At 52.4% G+C, this 23,869-nt stretch overlaps 2 protein-coding genes across 10 annotated transcripts; one reads left to right on the top strand and one right to left on the bottom strand.

Moving 5' to 3' along the window:
* Positions 1 to 59: 59 nt before the first annotated feature.
* TAX1BP3 (Tax1 binding protein 3) lies at positions 60 to 5,053 on the top strand. Of its 4 annotated transcripts, XM_030296897.1 has the most exons (6): positions 86 to 177; positions 344 to 556; positions 1,852 to 1,951; positions 3,143 to 3,262; positions 3,657 to 3,734; positions 4,043 to 5,050. In XM_030296897.1, the coding sequence occupies exons 3-6, from the start codon at positions 1,901 to 1,903 to the stop codon at positions 4,178 to 4,180; spliced, it is 387 nt and encodes a 128-aa protein (XP_030152757.1). In that variant the 5' UTR covers positions 86 to 177; positions 344 to 556; positions 1,852 to 1,900; the 3' UTR covers positions 4,181 to 5,050. The 4 variants fall into 4 exon arrangements, with proteins under 4 accessions (XP_030152758.1, XP_032447102.1, XP_030152757.1 ...); XM_030296898.2 differs by lacking the exons at positions 344 to 556; positions 1,852 to 1,951 and having other exon boundaries at positions 60 to 177; positions 4,043 to 5,053; XM_032591211.1 differs by having other exon boundaries at positions 83 to 177; positions 344 to 3,262.
* CTNS (cystinosin, lysosomal cystine transporter) lies at positions 4,858 to 23,520 on the bottom strand. Of its 6 annotated transcripts, none has more exons than XM_030296893.1 (13): positions 23,418 to 23,506; positions 20,811 to 20,890; positions 16,816 to 16,894; positions 15,202 to 15,286; positions 12,517 to 12,645; positions 12,229 to 12,332; positions 11,984 to 12,115; positions 11,115 to 11,214; positions 10,912 to 11,031; positions 9,729 to 9,899; positions 7,754 to 7,871; positions 7,364 to 7,478; positions 4,858 to 7,025 (listed from the first exon to the last, which is right to left on the bottom strand). In XM_030296893.1, the coding sequence occupies exons 2-13, from the start codon at positions 20,869 to 20,871 to the stop codon at positions 6,944 to 6,946; spliced, it is 1,296 nt and encodes a 431-aa protein (XP_030152753.1). In that variant the 5' UTR covers positions 20,872 to 20,890; positions 23,418 to 23,506; the 3' UTR covers positions 4,858 to 6,943. The 6 variants fall into 6 exon arrangements, with proteins under 6 accessions (XP_030152753.1, XP_030152754.1, XP_032447101.1 ...); XM_030296894.1 differs by having other exon boundaries at positions 23,220 to 23,506; XM_032591210.1 differs by lacking the exon at positions 12,517 to 12,645 and having other exon boundaries at positions 23,220 to 23,520.
* Positions 23,521 to 23,869: the final 349 nt, after the last annotated feature.

Below are 23,869 nucleotides of genomic sequence, written 5' to 3' on the forward strand. Positions count from 1 at the left end.
ACTGGCTGGGGATCTGCTAACTATTCATGAGGGGGCGGGCCGAGTTGGGTTGCCTTTGTTAACCAAGGAGGGCGCGGCCGCTGGGATTTTCGCTGCGGGCTTCACTGAGCTGCGCTTGGTTGCCAGATTGCGGTCGAGATGTCCTACATCCCCGGCCAGCCGGTCACCGCTGTGGTGGTGAGTGCGCTCGCGGGCTCCTCCTCGTCTTGGCTTGTCCCCACTTTGCAGATAGGTAAACTGACGCCCCAGACAGGTTGACAAAGCGTTGAACCCAGGGCTCTTGCAAACCGGCGCCAGGGCTCTGGTCCCGGCTCTGCCTGAGCGGGACCGCGGTCTTCCCCAGCCAGGCAACAGAGATGGCTGGGACCCAAGCTCCTCCTGAAGACCCTGAACCGAGGCCGGACCCCGCACATTACCGCCGCTGCGTCGGACTCCTTCCTGCGGGAAGGACCGAGGAGAAAGTCCCCAGCTGTGGGAATACCGGGAGAGCGCCCCCTTCCCAGGCCTGAGTCCCCAGCTGAGCAGCCGAGGGGGGCGGGCACCGGGCCCGACGTCCGTGAGTCGCAGCCTCTGGAATGAGGAAGTGCTTCCTCCGCTGCAGCCGACGCCGCCGCCCAGAAGGAAACTTGGGGGGTGGAGATGGCCTGAGCCTGAGTAGCAGCACAGTATCCCTCCCATCCAGGCTTGCTTGTTCGGACCTTCCGCCGCCCGCTCCAGAGTGAAGGCTCATGCAGTTGGCTCGCTCCTGCTCCAAACTTTCCCCGGATCCCTAGCCCTGGGGCAAAGTCCAGGTTCCTCGCCTGGCACTTCGGGCTAGCTCAGGGCCCTGCCTACAGCCCCCCCCCCCCCCGCCCCCCCATTGCCTTGTCTTGGGTGCCAGATGCTATTAGACTAGGCAGAGGGAAGAAGGCAGGCTGGGACATTAGACTCAGAAGCCAGTGCCAAAGCTGAATGAAGCCTGGAGGCAAACTCCAAGGCGGAGGTGGGGAAACTGAGTCCCAGAGAGAAGTCTAGTCATGTCCAGGCCTAAAGGAAGTCCTCAGGAAAAACCCAGATCTCTGAGAAGAAATGCCTGCCAGGCAGCATTGGGTCAGATGGAAGTCCCAGTCCTGAGGCCATGGGACTTGCCGCAGAATCTCAGATGGGTGTACAGCGGAGCTCCTGCAGTCAGAAGTTGGCAGGGTGTGAAGCTGCTGATAAAGGTGGCATGTGAGTTTGAGCTTAGAGAACGAGCTGTGGCCTGGGAAAGTACATTTCTGGATCTGGGGACAGCTGTCCTAAGCTTCACCCTGGCCGCACCAACCTTGGCTTTCTAGATCCCTAGCTGCCTCAGAGAGAAGGGGCCAGGTTTGCTTCTTATGGAAAAAAAGGGGGTGTAGGGGAGGCACCAGAAAGGGGCCGTAACCTGCCTGACTGCCTGACTTCACCTAGTGAGTCAGTGACAGGGCCTTGTCTTCCAGCCCAAGGGCCTGTACTCCCTTCTGACCTTGAGGGTGGGTCAATGGTGTGCAAAGTTCTGTTTTGGAGGAGGGGGAGCAAGCCTGGAGGAGCTCACACTTTTGGGCACAAGGACCTAGGTCTAGTGGGCCTAGTCATACTTCTTGCTTCCCCTCTCTCCTATTCTGGCAGGTCCGCAGGCCTTCCTCAAAACTGTAAGACCATGACCTTCCAATTCTTGGGAACACTAGGAACATGTCTGAACATGGTGGGGGTCTGGCCTCTCCCTCTTGTGTTTTGGATTGGGGGAGGGGTGGAGGAGGCTTCCTTCCTGCTTCCTGCCTATCCCACGTAGTTACCATTTTGCGAATGTTAAAACCATTTTCGCTTCTCCTCTGAACTCTGGTTCCATAGGTCCTTCTGCCTTCTGGACACTTGCCTGGGTGGCTCCTGGAACTCCAAAATGCTTCTTCAGGGTCACCAGCTGAGAGATGGTTGTGTTCAGCCGGGCCAGGTGGCTGCGAGTTTCCCTTGACTCCTCTCCACCATGGGCAGTCCCCAAGTCTGTTGACCTCATTTTCCAAGTAGTCGTGTTCCCTGGCCTCCACATCCCACCTCTGGGATACACCCGTTCCCCTCCTGACTACCCAAGTGGTCATTCTAGCCTCAAACCTGACCATGACCAACCTTACTCCTGGGAGTCCTAGTGGGCCCAGAATCAAAATCAGGTGTCCAGACTCCTGTCACTCCTTCAAGGCCTGCTGCAAATGATCCTTCCTCCGTCCAGATCAAGTCACTTTGGTTTTTTTTCCTTCCTGTTAGAACTCAACTTTGGGTGAGGGGGAGTGGTGGGGAGGGGGCGGGGGCGGGCAGTGATCTTGTCCCACCCCTACTATTTGGTGATTGAAGGGTGCCTGCTGAGGGCTTTGAAAGGAGCTTGGCAGTTTGGGGATCACAGACCTAGAACCCTCTTCTGCCTCCTACACTGCATGAACAGCAAGGTCTGGGGCTTAGGGAGAAACTCCTTCCTTCAGGGCCAGCCTCTTGGGCCCACACTCCGCAGCTTTTCTGATCTGGCCCCAGCCTTATCTCAGCACCCAGTTCCAGACCTATGCTGTACACTCATCTCATGGACATGTATCTGTACCACTTTCAAGTCTATGCTCTTGTCCCTTGGCCAGGACAGCCCTTCCTCTCCTTTCTGTGCAAGTTTGAACTTCTCTGCTTTTCTGGAGCATCTCCAGTCTTGCCCTTGATAGCGTTGGCTCAGCAATGAGCTGCCTCAGCAAGGTACCTACATTCCCTCCCCCCTACCCCCACAGGGCCTGACCCCTTCTGCCCTGTGTGGTCCTTCCCCTGGGACATAGCCCCCTTCCTCTCCCCTCCCAATCCATAGCAGCCATAGCATGCTGGCTCTTGGGCCAGGAGGGACTTAAAGCGCATGTTGACTAAGGTTGGTGCCTGAGACTAATAGGAAGGGGAACAAGGCTCCGACAGCTTGCGTAGGTGGATTGTTGTGGCTGAGTTCTGAGTCTCACCCCCGTCTCCCAGGCTGGTGACCAGCTGGAATCTTGAAGAGGGCCCTGGGCCCCACCCCCTTGGCATGGCTCTGAGCTGGCCTAGCAGGCTGAGGCTACTGCTGGACACAGATCAGATTTGTTGTCCACATACCCACCTGCCTCCAACGTGTTTTTCCCTTTGCCAGCAAAGAGTTGAAATTCACAAGCTGCGTCAAGGTGAGAATTTAATACTGGGCTTCAGCATTGGAGGTGGAATTGACCAGGATCCCTCACAGAATCCTTTCTCAGAAGACAAGACAGATAAGGTGAGAGAGACCAGGGGCCTGGGATCTCTCCATTGGGCTCAGAGGCCTGAGATGGTGGGTCTCTGCTTCCAGGGCCTTCACGTAAGGGAGCAGACCTCTTTCAAATAGTCCTCCCTAAGAAGGTTTAAGAAATGATCTGGTGGGAATACATAGGGATGGAGGTGGGGGAGTGGACCTCCCAGCCCTAGGAAGACTCACTTAGAGTCCAGGAGGAACAGGAAGAGGCCGGCAGGAGGTGCCAGAGCATGGTGGGGCAGCCCCGCTCTCCCCTAGGCTGTCTTGGCACAGCCTGTGCTGGGGGCAGACTTGTGCAGAGTTGGCTGGGAGTTTGCCATGTTGGGCTTTGCTTTCTGGGTAAGGGACCAGTCTAATGACCTAGGCTGTCTCTTTCCAGGGCATTTATGTCACACGGGTATCTGAAGGAGGCCCTGCTGAAATTGCTGGGCTGCAGATCGGAGACAAGATTATGCAGGTAACACATGTCCCAGACGAGGAAAATAACGCTTGGGTCAGGGTCTGAAGCACTTGGGTTGGGGGCTGCCCTGCTTCCTGGGGCACCTGGGAGGCTCCCTGAAACTGTTTGGAGCCCCTGCTGGTGTTGCCCCCAGAGGAAGTTGGCTTTCTCCTCTGTGTGCCTCAACTGTGGTACTTGGTGATCCCTCAGCCAAGAGACATCAGCTTGGGAGCCTGCTTGGGTGACCCAGGACCCCAAAACCCAACCTGCTTCCAGATCTGAGAGGGCAGAAAACTGAGGTAGGCTCTATTTTCTCCTTGGGCCAGGTGAATGGCTGGGACATGACCATGGTCACGCACGACCAAGCCCGGAAGCGGCTCACCAAGCGCTCGGAGGAGGTGGTGCGTCTGCTGGTGACGCGGCAGTCGCTGCAGAAGGCAGTGCAGCAGTCCATGCTGTCCTAGCAGCCTGCTGCGGTCCCTGACTTGTGCCTGCCTGCCTGCATTGACGCCACCACGCTCTGTTTGCCCCTCATCTTGGCTTCTGATGTGTGCTGGGCCCCAGCTCCGAAAGGCCAGAGCTGGTCCCAGAGGCCTGTCCCTGGCCTGACTCAGCCTTCCTTCCCCTCTCCCACCACTGGCCTGAGCTTCTGGGACCAGCTCTCTCCTGCAGACACTGATGGAAAGTAAGGGCCTGGAGTTGAATTGTATTCAGTCTGTAGTGACCACAGGTTTGGCCCGCAGACTCTGCTGCTGCATGGCCTCAGCAGTGACCAGATGGGCAGAGGCCCCACTTCATGAGAGCCACCACAAAGTTGGAGGATGCCAGGTGGGGCTGGCCTTTCCCACACTCAGTCCCAACTGTAGGGCTTGGCCTTGTCCCTGTGTCTCAGCTCTGCAGTGACTGTGCCCCATGTTTTTCCCTGCCTTCCCCAGCAGGGACTCGACACACTACCAGAGGTGCTACAGAGGTTTGCCCATGTGGAAGCCAGGCAGGCTCACAGTTCACCCCATTGCACCCCATTTCCCTGAGGGGCGCTGACCTCCCCAGGGTTCACCTGCTTACGAGACTTAGACGAAATTCAAGGCTGACATTTCAGGGCAGTTCTGAGGATTGCCATCTCTATGCCTGTGCGTTTAACTTTATATTTTTTTAATCACAACTTTGATACAAAAGCATTTTTATCTTACTGTTTGGAGGTGCCAATTCTACTTCTGAATTTAGCTTACTAATTCACATCTGGGAACAAGCATTGCTCTGGTTCCTGTGGAAATGGGGCAGTATGAAGCTGCCCATACCTGACATCTTGTGCCCAAATAAAGTGCTGGAATTCATAAGGGGTTTTTGCTGAGGCGTGGGGTAGGGACATCTGGGGATGGATGGCAACTAGAGCTCTGGTCGTCAGGGTGGCTTAGCCTGGTCCCCATCCACTTCTGAGATGAAGCCCAGCTATTCCCAGGCCTGCCTGTTGCTGTCTGGTCAGGGCTGCCTCTGTGGGAACGTCTGGAAGCACCTTCACTGGAACTGGGGGCAGGGAATTCCGAACTTCCCATGTGTCACTTATGTGTTGCTGCACCTGGGTGGGGGGGGGGGGGACTCATGGGAACCGAGGTGTTCATGGGAACCCCTCCCACCCCCCGCCAAGACTCTTGGGAGCATGGAGTTTCCTGCAGGCAGGAGTGCAGCTCCACATTCCAGAGGCTGTCCTCTGAGGAGATGGAGGTAAGCTGGACAACACTGGGGCCTCTGCCTGGCCCAGTGTTGCTGTGCTACTGGCTCTGGGGATTACTGTCGTTCATGGATCTGCCTACAAGTGTCAAATCCAGTTTTCCAAATTTTCAAACCAGAAATTTGGTATCTCCTATTTTTGCAGGGTGGCACCCAATAAAACAGGTCTATGGGCTTGGTCAGCCTGCAATCTCTGCTTTTGGGGAAACAAGATCTGAAATTCTTTGATATTTGGATAGAGGAAGAATCTGGAAGATAAGACCCCACCCCCACCCCCGCCAACATGAAGAGTATACACTTAACCCACCCAACCTGTGCTCACAACCACAGTCTAAGTGTCATAGAGAGACATGGTACCTGTGGGACCTACCTGGCCCTGAGCAGGCAGGCATCTTGCACTACCCACGAGGGCTCCCCGATGAAGTGCAGGATCGGCATGCAGCTACCTCGGGATCAGTGTACTTTGCAACCCCTGGCGTTTCCTTTCATGGGTTGAGTAGGGCTGTCTCCCTAAGCCCTAAGGATTATTTCAGAAGCCAACACACCTGCCTTCTGCATCTGGCAAAGGCTCAGTGTGCAGAAAGGAAACAAATCAGGTTTTAATTAAGGATACAGGCACCTCACATTGATCTCATAGTAAAAAAGTCTTGAGAATGAACTGACAAGGCACATCCTGGGACACTCCCCTCCTGCCACAGGAAGGAGAGCTGCCTGGGATAGAAGAGAAGGGGGTTTGGAATAAAGGTTGGGCCCATGAGGATTGCGTGAGGTGGTTTCAAGTCCGTATGTCAGGCTCAGGCTCCTGAACAGCCAAAAAATTGGTGAGGCTCAGGTAGGAATCTGGGGGAAGTGAGGGAAGGGGGCCAGTCTTCCCCTGTAGGGGAGCTACACTCACCAATTGGCAGGTCTTACAGGCCTCTAAGGCACAGGTTTGTGTGTTTGTGTGTGTGTGTGTGTGTGTGTGTGTGTGAGCGCACGCGTGTCCATCCCATACTCCAGATGCAGGATGAGGAGCAGTTGAAGGGGATTCGTGGGGCCCCGGGACTCTGGGAAAGTGGAGGTAGGCAGAAGGTGAAGAAATTAAGCTACTTACTTCCAAAACATCCCTCAAAAAAATCCAAAAGGGGTTAGTGTGATAAAGATCCAGAGGGATTGGGCATAAGCCTAGCTCAGAACAAATCTGTTGGGCACTTCAAGGCTCAGAAATACAGTTTCTTTGCCAGACCCTGGCCTGGGCCACCTGCGATTAAGTTGTGGGAGTTGAATTACGTAGGAGTGTCAGGACGGTGAGTGCTCAGAGAATGTGGCCTTCAGAGAAGGGACCCCAAAGGCCTGACCCCAATATCCTATCCCCTCTGCCACCAGCACCAGCACCTCTGAGTCCACTGGCCACATCACCAGGCTGCTTGGTCTCTGGGAACACGGCAGTGGCAGCAAAGCGCCCTTGGTTCACAACTGCAGGGTCAGTCCTTCAAGCTGCTCCCAGAAACACTGGTTGTTTAGGTCAAGGCCTTCGGCTCCAAGCTCAGCACCCAATCCTGCCTGGGACGGCTGTCAGAACCCGTGTGTGCTGCCTGAAGCCTTAAAGAAAATAAAGACGGTGGCATCAAGATGCAGGAGGGCCAGATGCCTGGCCGGCAAGGCCTGGGAAGGGCTGTCAGCAGTGTCGTTTTCCGTATCAGAGCAGAATCTGGTGTCTGTCTCAGAGGGAGGTTCCTCCCCAGCCCGGCCTGGGAGAGTCCTGGCTGAAGGCAGGCCGGTTTGCGCATAAGGCGTTTGGCCCTGAGGAAGAGAGCACTTCAACACTGTCAGCACAAGGCGCCAGCCCTGCACTCCAGACTCTGCCCCAGCCTTCCTGGCGGGTGCAGGGCCTGGGCCATTTATGCTGGGTCCCTGGGTGCTAGTTCAGTTGGTCATACCCTGGTTTCTTTCTGTATAAGCAGAAGTGCTGAATGAAGAAGACAATGTCGAAGAAGATGGAGAAGACACCGAGTCCAAACTTGGTTGGGTCTCCAAAGATCAGTGTCCACTGGTCTGTTAATAGCCACAGGGGACAGAGTTTGGCTTTAAGTTGGCAGCTCCTGAAGCAGCTGGAGCATATGGGGCTGTGGGGGTGGGGGGGGTCCTCATCTGCCCAGGAAACCACTAATCCTCCAGCTGCCAAGGCCCCTAGGTAAGTCTCACCTTGGGTGTTGGGATTGGCTTGGATTCCCAGGCTGGGGTCAGGTGGAGAGGTGTCCCAGGAAGCCTGGCCCCCACCCTGTGCCTCCAGCCCACTGAACGGGCAGGCAGCCTGCTGGCTGACTCACCATTGTTGTAGGACTGGAGGAACATCTGGAGGAGGCTGAAGCTGCCCCCGGTGAAGTCCAGAAGCACGTTACCAATGCTCCAGCCCTCGGTGCTTTTGTAGTAAAAGTTCATGTAGGCCTGAGTCAGACACATGGGCAGATATAAGGTCGGCAGTGAGGGGGCTGAGTGGCTGCCTCATGCACCTTGTGACCGCCACTCTAAACAAGAGCAGCTCTAATTCCTCCCACTCATGTGCTTGGGCCTCAGCTCCAAAGAACACAGTGACCTTTGGGCTCTGACAATCTCTGCCAGCAGAGGAAGCAGCATGGGCGGGTCCAGGGGGTCTCATCTGGGTGCACGGCCAACAGCCCTCCTCCTCCCATCCCTGCACCTAGCAACTGCAAAGGAGCAGGGATGTTGCTTCTCCATAGTCTTCATCCTTTCCTGTTCTGCGACAAAACCCTGCCCTGGTTTTCTAGCAATTGATTTTTCTTCTCATCTCCATTGAAGGGTCTTCCTAAACTCAGCCTGGACTTCATGTTGTACTTATCAACATAGGCTAGGAGTCTGATTGTCTGGTCTGGTACCCCAGCTCCACCCCGGGAAGGAGGTTATCTCGGGAGAGTTACTGGAGTTCTCTTAACCTCAGTTTTCCCCATCGGTAGAGTGGACTGGACTTCCACCACAGCTCTGGCTGGGCTCTGGGGACTCCATCTGGGGCTTCCTAGGTCTAGTGGGTGGGTCTGCGTGGACATCCCCCCACTTCCTGCCGCCGCTGCCCCACATCCTTCCTCCAACACCAGAACCCTCTGGACTTCTCTGACTGGGGCAACCTCCCTATCATCCAAGAGGGAGGGCATGGCCCCTGTGGTGGTCTTCTCTCAGCCAGCCACCTGTGAGTTCCCCTTTGTCCTCTCCCACCCTCTTTCATGCTTGCGGCCACCTCTCCAGTTTTGGGACAATTCCAAGCGTCTCCAGGTGGGGCTCCTGCCTCCTAGACTGACCAGGCCCAAGCCTTCCCACACTCAGGAACTGTGGCCCCGGTTCCCTCAAGACCTATCCCCCTCAACTGCGAAGCCTTCTTCCCCAGCCCCCTAGGGCCCTCTCAGTTTCAACACTGCTCAGCCAGCAAGGTCTCCTTGCTGCCCCCCCCCCCCCCCCCCGAATACCCCCTCCTCTCTCATCCACACAATTAAGTCCTGCTCATCCTTAAGGCTCTGGATCTGTTTCCATGCCCTCCAGGAGATGGACCTTGACTCTGGCAAAATGCTATCCCTCCTGAGCCCAGGAAATACAAGCCTCCCTGCACCAGGGAGACTGAAAAGGGGGCTTTTGCACTGGAAATGGGGTAGGTTAAAGGAGGCCCTGGATTCAGGGGTGGAGCCCACCATTAGCAGCTATTTCACACCTTCCCCTGTCCTGGGCCATTGGGCTATGGGGCAAGATGTGTTTGACTCTAGGTCTCTGCATCTGAATAGGCCTTAGTACTTGAGGGAGCATGCTGAAGGCCCCTAAAGTGGACCCTGGATGAGACCTCTGAGGAAGGCATCTCTGGATGGGAGATGGAGGTCAGAGGTCACAGCCCCGGGCCGCTTCCTCTCACTCAATCTTTTCCAAGTATCTGGCTGCTGCTCTTCAGGGTCATCAGTTGTGCTAACAGGGGGCGAGAGTAGGGGGCAGACGAAGTCATTAGGAAAGACTGGGATGGCGAGAGAAGTGACCTGCACAACCTGACTCTCAGAGTGGAGCATGAGCTCAGAGAAGTCTCCACTGACTTCCTCAGGCGATTCCTGGCTCCAGGGAGGAGCAGCAGTACTTACGGCCGGCTTTCTGCCTGGCCCTGCTCTGGCTGCGCTCGTGGCTTCCACTGCAACCTTCCATTCATGCCTCCTCACCCCGGCTACAGGCTGCCCCGTGGGAGCAGGACCTGGGGTCTGTATCTCACCCCTCTCACTCTAATGGCCATGTGAAAAGTAAGGAGGGCCCTGGAGGTACCTGTGGAAAATACTTGACAAGCGTCACCGCGAGCTTGATGTAGGAGAAGCAGAAGAGAAACCGCAGCCACGTGGTTACCCCGACTGCAGCCAAAATCATGGTGATGAGCACAAAGAGCCACGAGAGCACCAGGAAGCTGATGGCAGGCCAGGACACGTGCTGGCTGCCTCGCTGAGGATGATGGAGAGAGGGAAGGGAAGGGGATAGGTGGTGGGGGTTGAGAGTCCAGTGCCAACCACACCACTGTCGCTATCAGGATCTCTAGTTCAGTCATTCTTGGACTTTCCAGAGCCCATTTGCTTCTTGTTCCCACACTGCAGAACGGGTACCTCTCAGAGGCCACCAAGGGCTGGGAACGTGGCCCCCAACACACTGGAGGCCTGGTGCCCCATTCCAGCCCAGACTCGTTCCATGATCCAGGTGGAGCCTGATCATCTCTGGAATCTATCCCTCACCCCTACCTTTCCCCAAAGGTAACCTAGAAGGTCCGTGACAGGGGGAACCAAGCAGTCCCCGGCTGACCTTGCATGTGCAAAGGGAGCTCCCTGAAGGAAACACTGCACCCACAGGGAAGTGAGAGAAGACATGCAGGTCAGTGATCCCCTGAAAACCGGCCTTATGGTGCTTTCTTTGCTGAGGCACTCAACAGCCCCCAGCAATGCAGCGGAGGCCATTCTCCTCAGCCTGGCACTCCAGACCCCTGGACCCCTCAGGAGGCTGCTCCCCTCACTCGGACCCTGAACCCCAGCCACAAATATCTGGTCATAGTTCCTCTCACTGCCCCCTGGCCTTCAGAGTTCTGTCCTCCCACTGGGGCCGCCCCATCACCACGGCAACATCACTTATACTATGGACCACAACTCAGAGCCACTTCCTTGACACCCTCCCCCTCCTCTCTGGTTGTGTCAGGGCCTCCATGAGCTGCCCATGTCCTCCCGTCCTACTCAACTCTCAACCCACTGGGTCATCACTGCCTCTGTGTCTCTCACCCCACACCTGGGGGTCCTGAGGGCTTGGGCTCATGGGTGTTCCCTGTGTCCAGCATGGGGCCGGGCCTCTTATCTCGGCCCCAGTAAGCAGATGCCGAGTTTCTGTGTCTTCTATAAAATAGGAGGTATGGGTGGCGGCTGGTGGTGGTGGGTGTTGGCACCTGAGGTGGGGCGGGCACCAGCTCATCTCTCACCTCGTACAGGAAGCACTGCACCATGATAACCAGGGTGAGGGCGACTGCGTGCAGGCTGAAGAAGACGTCGTTACTATCCACGGGGTTCACTCCATTGGGGTACTTGAGGAAAAACTGCTCCTGTTTGAGGGGTTGGGAGAAGCCTGGGGGTGAGGCGCAGCCAAGCTACCAAACAGCTGGGGCCAGGCTGCAGTGGGCATTACCTTGATGTAGGGCACCCAGAAGAGGCCAATGTTGAACACACTGTAGGCCACGAAGCCTGTCAGGTTCAGCGCCACGAAATCAAAGCTTAGACCAATGACACTGGCATGGGAGCGACAAAGAGACAAAGCAGGGTAAAAGGTGAGACTGGAAAGATAGGAGGGGACAGAGCTCCCAACACATGGGGAGGAGGGCCCAGCTCTCCCAAGGAGAGCACTGTCCTCAGGCCCCTTTGCACACCCCAATCGATGCCACACTATCCCACCCTCTTGGGAACCAGTGTCCTCCCTCCTTCCCCTGTCTCTGCCTCCATAAGTCCTGGCCCGGAGGGAAGTCTGGAGGCCTCCTTCAGAGAGAAAGCGTCTCCGTCCCTGGCTCCCAGCTTAGCAGCCCTATGAGGCCCATGTGGCTGGGGTAACTGCAGGACAGCTTGGGTGCTTGCTATGCAAAGACACAACTCCAGGCCCACTTTGTCTTTAAAGTCAGGGTGGGGTCGCTTAACCTCCAAGGCTGAAGGACCCAGCTCTAGCACTGCAGCAGGACTTGACACTAATTTCTGCAGGGCTGGATGGACCAAGAACAGCAGATGTGGTGGACTCCTCCCTCCCAGCACATTCTCTGCTTCCCTGAGAAGCCCCAATTCGTTGCTTTCACAGGGAGGGGCTGAACTGGGCCACAGACCAAATGCCTAGCACTGCAAGTCCTGCCACAGGCTCTTAGAGCTTTCATACTGGACAACTTTCTAGAAAGGGCAGGAAGAGAGAAGACCGGAGGAAGAAAGTCTGAACCCATGCTGCCTACAGCCTCGCTGGGATGCCTCCCATCTTACCAGCCCCAAGTGACTGCAAGTAAAGCTCAGTGAGTTGGTTACCTTTTCCGCCTCCAGTTGGTGATCACCTGAGGGTAGAAGGAAATGGACCAGGCCACAAAGTAAATCCAGCCAATCACCTGGTTTATGATGCTAACGATATTGCTGTGGACGACCAAGAAGCGGATCCTCGGGCTAGAAAGAATTTGGGGATGAGCGGAGGCTGGCTCGAAGGAAGCCCCCATGTGCCCGACGATGCCTGCCTCCCATCTCATCATTTAAGCCTATGTGGGCTGAGGCCAGCCTACCCGGTCTGGTTGGAATGGTTTCCGTGCAGATAAGCAGTAAGTTGTCCAACATTTTGAGACGTCACTTGAAAAGAGGAATCTGTCATGCCGGGAGGCACCACAACCTGTTAGGAAAACTGAATTCGATCCAGTGCTACATAGTTATTGGGACCTGAGTGTCCAGCTCCAGGCTACACTCTAGGAAATAGTGGGACGGATCACACACAGTTCGGACCTTCCAAGAGCTTACTAACAAAAGGGAGAAACATTGGACCAACTACCCCTCCCCCAAGAACCCCCTCCCCCTACCTGTGTGTTAGACTTTCTGAGCAGAACAATAGCCCTGCCCTCAGGCCTCAACTTCCAGGGAAGGTGGGACAGCTCTCCTCTCACTAACCATGTGATCTCAGGCAAGTTATTCGACCTCAGTTTGCTCACCTGTACAAGCGGACAACAGAAGTGTCTACCTTTCAGGGTTGCTATGAATGACATAAAGTCCATAAATACTATGTCTGCTATTACTTCTACTTCTGCTATTATGGAAGGCTCTTCAATATCCACAAACAACATCTGCCCCACGCCCAGTGTGGCTGCCAAGTGACAAAACAGAAGAGGTGCAATCAACAGACACTTGTCAGGGAGAACATTCTCACCCTCATTTCTGATAAACATTTTATGTTTATCAAAAGTTCTCTCCAAGAAAGAGAGAGGCTTGCCTGCAACATCTGATCTCCCAGTCATTTCCTTGGATACTCTCAAATCCCCCGAACGTGGCAGGGAGCAGGATGATACCTTTGCTGACCCAAACTGTCTCCCCCTCTTTGCTCCTTGGGTAATGCTCTGGGCCCCACACCTCCACCCATATCACAGGCGTTGTGAGGATGCAGTCACTAGAATTCAGTGGCTTCTTTATGAGGACCCTGGAAGGACTTTGTGTTTTTAGCACTAGAAATCAGGGGGCTTTGGCGGAACAAATAAAATGGTATGAGCGGCTGCTGCAAAGCCCAGAGTCTAATTCATGGCCCACCTCTTGCAAGCTACGTCCTCATGATGCGTACCACTTTTGGCTATTTTTTTCTTATTTTTAACAGGTTTTCTTGGCAATGTTGTTTGTATATTTGTAAGTGGGCCACTACGTCCCTTCAGGAACTAGGAAGGAAGAAAACTGGTCAACTGGAAATCAACTGGTACAGGGCAGAAGGAAATCGTAACTACCACTATCTTTTTTTTTTTTTTTTAATTAATAAACTTTATTTTTAAGAGCAGTTTTAGGTCCACAAATTTACCACTATCTTTCATTCTGTGCTTTCTTTCTGCATGCCAGGTACAATCCTAGACATTTTATACTCACTATGGCTTTTAATCCTCATAACCCTTGTCAAGCACACATTATTATGTCTACAAGTGAGGAATCTGCGATGTGCTGGGTGGGGTACCTTGTCCAAGGCTCATAGGTCAGGCCCCTAGTTCTAACCAGTAGTTTCCAAAGGCAGGAGACAGGACTGGCTAGAGCTGGATGGGAGGGGCCATATAGGTTGGCTCCTGGAAAGTGGGTTGGTACTCATATGGATCACTCTAAAACTGGATTTGATTCCCACCATTGATTTTTTTTTTTAAATTATAGTTGACATACAATGTTATCCACCATTAACATTTTTATGAAAGTGAATTATAACATATGTGCAGAAAAGTTTACACATCACAGCTTGATGAAATAATATCCACAAACCAAGATCAAGCACTCGGGTCAAGAAATGGAACACTTCCAGCATTCAGAAGCCCTATTCAGCTCTTTTCCAGTCACACCTAAGCCCCAAGGGGAAACGTCTATGCTGACCAACACCACAGATTTGCCTTGACTGGGTGTGCACTTTATGCACAAAGAAGCATACAGTCTACTTTACTGTGTCAGGCTTCTTTTGCTTAAAATGATGTTTGACTTTCACGGATTTCGAAAAGATGATACTTTTACTTAGCGGTCTGACCTGAAACTAGGCGATCAATGTCATTCCTCAGAGTCTAAATTTGATCTGTGGATCATGCCAGACCTCAGCTGGGTGCCACAATCTGCTGTAAGAACCACCAGGCTTTTCTCACCCTGCAGCAGTCTTCATACCCCAGGGCAGGAGGAAGTGGTGAGAAGTGGCTCAGTCTAATGAGGCGTGGTGTTCACCAAAGGGTGAGAGGGGACTCCCTTCCCACACAAGGCCCTTCTGGGTTGACAGGCTTTATCTGATCGCATGCTTTAGTGCCGTTTTCTTGCCAAGGGCCTCAGAGCCAACTTGCAGCCCATTTCTACAACCACACAGGGCCTGTGACATGCCTCAGAGTTATCCCTGCATTTATTTTGTCTTTTTTTTTAAACCACTGTTTATTCTCTACATTATTCTCCCCTATTGGTATTTTTTACTTAGTCAATTTTTAATTGGCTCAAATGTTGGTAAGGTAGAAGCAGTGTGTATATTAACATATAAATGCATAAGGGCTACGAATAGTGATCATTAGACAGCATTTGGCACTGATTTTTGGAAATAACACTCAACCAATGGAATCTCAGAATAACGCTTTGCAAACTTCAGTGTGGACCTAAATAATCTGGGGATCTTGCTCATATGCAGGTTTTGAATCAGTAGGTCTAGGATGGGGCCCATGATTCTGCATTTCTAAAAGGTTTTCAAGAAGGGACAATAGTATTGGTCCGCCAACACCCTCTAGGTAGCACAATTTTAGAAAATCATCATATGAATTTCTTCTACATTCCCAGGCCCATTTTTGCCTCAAATTTCTTACCACCACTTTCCTAATTCCATCTATGTGGCATAAAATGCCCATTGTCAAAGAGACCAACAAAGCCAAAATCAGAGATTTCGAGAATGATGGAACAGGGGCGGCCCACAGTATAAAAACATGGTGGCCTATTTCTACAGGTACGCACTTAAAGACTATTTTGTTACCCAGCAGTTCTCCACCCATCAGTTAAAATTCATTACTTACTTCATCAGGGAGCTCAAGGATAGTAACATTTTTTGAACGAAATGTGATTTGAAAAGTGATCACCAAGGTTGCATTTAATGGATGCCTGTGGAGGACAAGAGTCTGATTACTACTGAGAAGCCGGACACTGTGAGATCTCAACCAACCCTCTGGATTTCACATAGGCCTGTCACTTCTCAAGCAATTAGCATTAAATGTGCTATGTGCTAGGTCCTGAGTCTCAGACAGGTGGGGTCCTTGCTCCTTAGGAGCTTTCTATCTGTATTAGGAGACAAGAAGCCCATGGGGGCCAGGTGAGACCCTGAGAAGGTGGGGAACTGGCTGTGACTGCCAGAGGCCAACAGGACCATGCCATTTGCTCTGGTGGAGAAGGCTTCCAAGGACTCAATTGTGAGCAGGGATAGGTGTGTCCCCAGAAAGCCATGAGATGTGTCTGATGGGAGTAGTCGGTGGTGTCCTCAAGTGTGGATGTACAGGCCTGGAGTTAATTTGGAAGGCTATGGAATGCCACTCAAGGATTCTGGAGAGGGACGATGTGGTGAGGAGATGGCCTGTCAGATTTATAAGGTATCCACATACAGAGGTGGCAGGAATTGGGACGGAATGCAGATTTGTTAGGGAGCCTTGCTACCAAAGCTTTGGTCTGAGATCAGACTGCCCAGGAGAGGTAAAGAAAAGGGAGAAGGGTAAAGAGTAAAGGACAGGGTTCTAGACCTTCATCCTGGGGATTGATCCTGGCTGGGAGTCTGGCAGTCTGTACTCGGCCAGCACCTCACCCCTAAACCAGCAAAGGTCAGCAAGGAACACTCTCAGACAAGGCTAAGCATGAGGGTTGCCATGAATGGGATTCACCCAGTATGTTCACTTCTGCTTTCAGGAGGGATCTCAGAAGTGTTGGTGAGCAGCTCAGCAACTTGCCCCCTGATCTTCAGGGCTGTCATCAAATGCTCAGAGCCTTGGGAAGGACCACCCTGAGGTCAACTTAAGGACTGCTGGTCACTTAAGGACATCTCTCAGAAGGGGAAAAGGTTCACGTCTCTATGGAGAATCCCCCTTCCTCCTCTTCTGACCAGAAACAAGGATTCAGCGGCTGGTGGGGAAAGACTCTAGGACCTCAATCTGCAGACCACCTGCTATCGCCTCTCTTTCTCTGGCTTGTCTTTTTGTTTTTGTTTTTAAAATTTTATTTTTTCAGGAGAGAAGGGACTTGATAATACCATATAGAATACCATATAGCATATCCACTGACCCTCCTCTGGCTTGTCTTTTTTTAATTTTTATTTTGAATGTTTATTTATTTTTGGGTGGTGAGGACGGAGCACGAGCAAGGGAGGGGCAGAGAGACAGGGAGACACACAATCCGAAGCAAGCTCCAGGCTCTGAGCTGTCAGCATAAAGCCCGATGTGGGGTTTGAACTTGTGAACTGGGAGATCACGGCCTGAGCCTAAGTTGGACGCTTAACTGACTGAGCCACCCAGGCACCCCATAGCTTGTCTTAAAGTGAAGAGGCAAAGGCATCACACTTGAAATATGAACGGAGCCAGGGGTCAGCTCTGACCCAGCCACAGGGTGAATGAACTCAGCTTATGGTAGAGTTGAGCCCGGGAACTTACTGAAGGGTGATGCTGATGTTGGCTGAACTTCCATTTTCCAGCTTCACAGTGGGAGGAACAGTGAGATCGACTGTTGACTCTGGAAGGGCCCAAACCAATGACAAGCCATCAGGTCAGAGAACTCAGGCCCACAAGGAAAAGCTGGGACAAGGATCCCTGACATCTGAACTCATGAGCGCTGACTCACAGCAACCCCCATGTTCTAGGAGAAGATGTGGACGTCCTGGGGGGGATAAGTGATGGACCTGGAAACCTGAGCCTTCATTACGTTCCTTTCCCTCTGACACCAGAGAGACAGAGGCAGACACAGGCCTGAGCAGGAAACAGTGTAGCTTCCTCTTTCCCACACCAAGAAGCTCTGGGGCTGAGTTACCCAGAGATAGGAGCCCCAAAAACTGTCACGCAGGAATTCAAGGATCGATCCGGGACTGGAAAATGTGGACTTGAACCACCTCTTCAGATGGGAAAGCACAGAGGTCTCCTCTGTTCATGGAGCTAAAATGGCCCTGTAGAACTGCTCCAGCCCCTTCCTGTACTCTCAGAGACACACAGGGCCCAGCTATCCTGTTTCTAAAGAACCCCTTTGGGCTCCATACTAACTTAGCTAAACCCATTCACTGATCCCCTTCCTGAGGCTGACTCTGGGGGCTGGAGAATGGTGAACACCACAGTCTCACATAGGGATTTCTTCTTGGCATTAAGGTGTTGATGAAGGATAAAGTAGACAAATAGGCCTTAGGAGTGAGGGCGGAAGCAGGTTGGGAAGGCCAAATACCCTAGAGCAACCTGGCTATAGAACCAGAGTGAGCCAGCCTCTCCCTGACCTCTTCCAGTGTTCTTTGGGCAGCCCACACTCACACCCCACCCCTACTCCCAGGTGTGCTCAAAGCCCCAGGCACCTGTCCACCTCACCTCCCTTACCTCGAGGCCTTCACGGTTATGCAAGGACTAAGGAGTGGTCAGGAATCTAGACTGGGCAGGAAAGGGAGTCCACAGGGGAAAGAAGGAGCTCAACTTGATTAAAGAGGGAGCAGCTGTAGGCAGCCCCAGGTTTCTCTCTCCCCACTCCCCTCTAGGCAGAAGATGAGGAACTGAGATCTGAGATTTTTAGGTGTTCAGATTGGAAGGGAACATAAAAGTTCCCTAATTTAACCTCCACTGTCTGATCCTATTTTTCATTACTCCTACCTGGAAGGTGCTCTTCCTCTGCCTGAACATCTCTAGGAATAGTAACCTCATCTCCTGCAAAGGAATTGGCCAGCCTGGAACTTGTACTCCCGGGCCTGGCTCTGCTGCCTGGGGCCCCTGAGGGGCCCACATTAGCCCTGCACACATGAATGCAGACACAGGCTCTGTCACCTGCATCTGCAAGCCTCCAAGCTGAGACTCCCACAGTCCGAGGTCTCTAGTTCCATGCTCTCAGCACAGCTGCCTGGCTGAGTGCCGCTGAGTAGGTTTGTCCCCATGCTGGCACTTTCAGAGGCCAAGCTTCTCAGAGCCGAGTAAGACGATCCCTCCCTTAAGTGTAGCCTCAGGGCCTGGAGGCGGCTTTGGCAACTCTGCCCCTTTTCCACACTCTGATGTCAACCCGAAGCTTTGTTCTGGGCTTGTTCTGGGCTTGCACAGCTGGGGGTGGGGTGGAGCGGGGTGGGGCAGTAGTGCGTAAGTCCCTGATGTTACTTTCTGTCTAGAGTTGAGGGCCACACTAGACAAGCAAAACCACTGAAGAGACAGTGCCCCGGACAGGGATACTGAAAGTGAGGCCAGGCAGCTACCCACACCTCTGGGTCCACCCATAAGCTCTGGTGCCCTAGGGTTCTGCTGGGCTGTGGTCAGGGTGAGTGAGAGATCAACATGCCTTTGCTCATCCGCAGTCTTTGCATTTTAAAAGAGGAGGCTGTGAACTCTCATAGAACCAGATCAGGGAATGTTTACTCTCCCCTCACTTAGAGCCAGGGAAGACGGTGGCACTTAGCAGCTGACAGACTGGGCTCTGAAGTCACACGGTTCATCCTGGCTTTGTCACGTCCTCGCTGTGTGACCATGGGTGAGGTTCTGAGCCTCTATGGGTCTGTCTTTCCTCACCCATAAAATGGGGAGAATGGCACTACATGTAACACTGGTGTTTGCGACCCACCCTCCACATGGCCTGAGTGCGAAATAATTGCTGGTGACCATTCTCGTCATCATTTAAACACTGCAGAGCATTTTTAAGCCCAAGATGGAAGGCAGTTACAAAGCAGGCATCATATCCAGGGAAAGCATATTTTACAGTTTGCCCTGGAGGAAGAGTCTCTGGACACCACATCAGAATTACCAAATAAGTCTTAATGAAACCACCCCAAGTTTCCCCTGAGAAAAACCTGGGTTTTTTTTTTTAAGACATACTTGTTGGCACCGCCCACTGCGCTCCCCACCCCACCCACTCTGCTAACACTGTTAACCCATTCTCTAATGATTGTAACAGTGAGAGGTGGGTATTCTCATTTCCAATTCAGATATAAGGAAACTGAGAATCCCAAGAGGGAGTGTCTTGCCCACACGGCTCAGTGATGGAGGCAGGATTCAAACCCAAGTTTCAAGCCCAGGTTCTTGCCACTAGGTTGTAGTACCTCAAGATTCCACCCAGAGAAGTCAGACACCACAAACTCTGAAGGCCAATCATCTCATCCAGTCCTGGATGACCGACGCCCAAAGTAAAGAGCAGACAGGCAAGGCAGAATGAGGTCAGAAACCCAATTTCACTCACTTGATTTTATGGTGGCTTCCACCATTCTTTTTCAATGAGATTCAGGAAAGGAGGTGAAATAATAAAATGGAGCAGGGATCCTAGGCAGGTTCCACCTTTGCTGTTTTCTAGCCATGTGACTTTGGGGAAGACTTTTACCCCCTCCTGGGCCTAAGTTTCCCCTCTGTTTAATTGAGATGGTGGTGGCTGGATATGCTCTTCTCTCCTAAGGCTTTATCTAAAGCCTGCTAATGCGGGTGTGACATACACTTGGGCCTTTTAGGCCCGGAGAATATGATCCCACAGGTCTGGGGCGGGATTCTGGAATCCGTATTGAGGAACACCAGGATGGTGCAATCTTTCCTTTCTTGGAAATTGCTTATCCACAAGGTGTGACTACAAAGTAACATGACTGATTGTTTAATAAACCTGGAAGAGCCTTCAAGAGGCCAGATAACTGTAATGGTACAGCCACTGTGTATGGTTGGGAAGCCTCTGCAGGATTTGTATTGCTTGTATAAGGTTCATTCGAAATTGTTAGGGATTTGAAGATATCCCTTAAATAGCCTTGCTATTGTCCCTTGACGATAGCCAAGCTGATGATCAAAATAACTGGCCTGCCATCCTAGGAGTGCTAAACATTTTCTTTTCATGAAGGAATCTCAGCAATGTTTTAGGCAGTAGGAGAACTGATAGAATGATGCAGCCCTCTAAGAGCCCTGCTCTGAAGATCAAGCTTCACAAAGATGCACAAACCCTAAGGTATCTTTCGACGACCAGCCTGCGTTCTGTGAGGCCCTACCCCTTCCTGGGCTGCGGCACCCTGTTCCTCGGTTCATAAGAGAAGGTCTTTTCATCTTACAAGGGGATGCCAGGCAGACTCCTCAGGTATCTGAACCTGAGAGAAGAACCAGGTACAAAAAGGTGGCCACCTCATTTGCTTCTGCGCATCTCCCAGGACCCATATAATTCCCTCTGTGAGGTCTACAGGGCAAGGAGTTGTCGGAGTTCCACAGTTTGACTTTGGTGACATGGAAAAGTAACAGGGACCCTGTGAAAAAGGCCAATTATCTTGGAACCGTCTGGCTCCCTGTAAAACTCCTGGACTCCAGACCTGGGTCTGCTCCATCACCGAGTGGTCATTTGGCCACGGGCAGACAGGCGCATGCAGTCTGGACAATCCTAAGCCACTGGCTACAAACAGGTCAGGCCACTTACTCTATAGCACCATCTCCCTCTTTACAAAGAGGCCCATTTCTAAACTTACCACATTTCTCTATGAACTTCAGGGGAAGAAGGATAGAAATCATCAGCCAACTGCTTATCATGTTCTTCAATTTCAGAGAACTAGGAAAAAGGACACACAGCAAGAGAAGTTCAGGTTAAAGTTGGAGCAGCTCAGCAACAAGTGGACAATATGCCATTTGGAACCATGGCATAGACAGTTCATAAAGGACTTTCACCTCACACCTGTGACCTCATGGGTTTTGTATCACCAGCTTGGAGGAGGAGACTCTAGGGTGAGTGGGTGTGAGGAGACTTAGTTTTCTTTGATATGTGGGGAAATGGGCTCAGAGAGGCTAAGCGTGTTGTGTAAGGTTCCACTCTGAGGAAGTAGACAAACACTGAATTTTTCCCCTCTTCAACTGCTTCTTGCAACCTAGTTAACAAAAAGAAAAAATGCACTCTTCTCAGTTGAGGGTCCTTTTTTTCAAAAAGTTATTCAAACTGTAGTCAGATATTTGACTTTGCAAACCTAAACCCCTTAAGAAAATTAATTTCATTCCCTGTCCGGAGACAAAAGCCTAAGGGGCTAATGCCACCAACTGACATTTGGTTAAGTCCCTCCAGGACTAGCAGGGATCACTCATGATGGGGAGCCAGTGAGGGACAAGGCCCTGATTAGCCCAGGAGAAACTCACTGGTGAAGCGAGGGAGATGCACTGCATAATACCCATAATCCCTGACGCACAGCAGGTGAACCATGTGTCAAGATGGGGCAGGTCAGCATGGATATCTGTAACTTGGTCTATACATGTTGCCTTGGCACACAGAGCCCAGGCCTTCCCACCTGACAGCCTCTGGGGATCCCTGTGGGGACAGCTAGGAGAGGTCTGTGTGGAAACATCCCTTTGGTTTCAGTTTTCCCAAAAGGCCTCAAGGAGCCTCCTGATATACCCCTCCATTCAAATAAGTCTTCCTCACTGCTCCAGCCTGCCTGACTTCTGCTTGTCCTTGCCTCCTCCAGGGGCCTCTCTGCCTGATGCAGCTCCCTTTGACTGTTAGGTCTTATCTCCGGGGCTTTTCCCCTTGCTGGCACTGACCTCCTTTCTCTAGCCTTCTCTGGAGGCCTCGCCTTTGGCATCCCTGTGCCCTCTACCATCCACTTTCTGTACTGTGACCTGTAGGGAATTGCTCTCCTGTGTCTGGAATGACCATGCATCTCCCATTCACTCTTGCCACTCTCTGCTCCTCACACCTGCCCGTGTCCTCAAGTTCAGAATTAAGAATGTCCCTCAGGGTAGACTCTAGATTTTCCTCTGGAAATCAGATACAAATCAGGCCTAACCAACTCTTCTCTCATCCTGCAGGAATGGAATGTGGACTGAAAAACTCAAATATTTGGTTAGCAAAGGTCTCCCAGGCTCAGAGGCTGAGATACCTTAGAGGAAAGACATCAGGACAGATAGACATTAAGAGGTAAGTCGATTAAAATGTGAGAAAAAGGTCAGATTCATAGCTACACACTAAAATTATGTCTTGTGAATGCTACAAGGTAGAAATGGAGAATTTCATGACAATGGGCTCAGTCAGGCATGCCCCTCTTCCTGTGTTAAGGTCTATCTTCCAGGCCTCACTCAGATACCACTTTAAGAAGTCTCTCACTCCCAAACCATCCATTCCAGGAGAAACCTGTGGCTAGGGGTCTCCAACTCCTGTCAGGTATCTGATTTAAGCCTGTCAACTGTTTTATAACCTGGAATTTCTTGCGTCTCCTCTTGAAGAATACAGAAAGTGGCAAGGAACGTGTACCCTACAGACAGACTGCACAGGTTTGAACCTGAGCTCCCCACTTATTAGCCGTATTACTTTGGGGTGCTATTTAACCTCCTCAAGCTTCAATTTCCTAATGTAAAACAGGGACAGGGAGACTACATCATACGACTTTTAAAGGAGATGAAAAGTAAAGCATGGCTTGTGGCCTTCCAAAGAGCCACAGTTCACAAACAGAGTTAATTCGTGGTATTAAAATTTCATGGTGGTGGGGAGGGTCTGATTAGGAAAAAAGACTGAGAAACAAAGTTGTAAAATGATTACTGCTGTTGCCTAGGGCGCCTAGCAAGCTCTCATAAAGCATACGTGTTACTTTTTCTCAATTTTGTTGAAAAGGCAGGGCCCAGTCATTTGTCATCCTTTCCTGCAGCCTGAAAGCCCCGGAATGCAGGGCAGGGTCTCATCATACCCAGTTCCCCAGAGCCCAGACCCGCGCTCAGCACATCAACTGGAGTTTCTGGAAGGGCCTTCTCAGCATCTCCTCTCTCCAAAGTAGACTGCAAACTCCGCGACCTGGATTCAGGCGGCAACTAACCAGAAGGCGGGGAAGGGGTTCAGACTTGCACTGGGATAGAGCCACCCACACCGCCTCATCAGCCCAACGTCCCCTGCCTCTGCTCACCACCAAGCGGGCCTTTCAACCTCGAGGCTGTCCGGTGTCTCGAGGCCGGGACTGCTGGTAGGTGGTGGAGCCCTGGCGCGGCTGGGGGGTAACTAGATGCGCTGCAAGATCTCAACCGACTTACTGTACCAGTCTTTAGCCCTCTGGGGTTCCGTCTGGGAAATGGGGGGAGGCTGTTGGGGCCGCGCCGGCTCTCACCTGAGATCCTCTAGGCCCGGGGAACCCAACACACGGCACGCAGGAGCCGTTTGTGACTGCACCCGCTTCCCCCGGCCGGCTTGACTTGGGGTGAGGGCGGACCAGAAGTCACCTGACTCCAGCCACCTGATTCTCCGGGTACAGATTTCGGCGCTATGCACTCTGGGAACTGTAGTTTAGTCGTAGCCCGACCATCAGGAAGGATTGGGGGCGGAGCAGAGGGGCGCAGGCGCCTTGGGAGGGATGAGGGCTCGGGTGTGAGGGAAGATTAAGCCCCTTTTACGACACAGAGACCCCTGGAGCGCCCAGTGCCTGTCGGCGTGCCCTGCGCTAGTTCGGTAAACGAAGCCCGGGCAGCGCTGCACTGCCCTGGAACTGCTGCCTTGCAGGACGGGCCTTCTAGGTCCCGCCTTCCATAGCCTCTCCGCCTATAGCCAGGGCCTGCCATGAGG

This window comes from Lynx canadensis, chromosome E1 (genome assembly GCF_007474595.2).
Source record: "Lynx canadensis isolate LIC74 chromosome E1, mLynCan4.pri.v2, whole genome shotgun sequence".
Taxonomy (NCBI): domain Eukaryota; kingdom Metazoa; phylum Chordata; class Mammalia; order Carnivora; family Felidae; genus Lynx; species Lynx canadensis.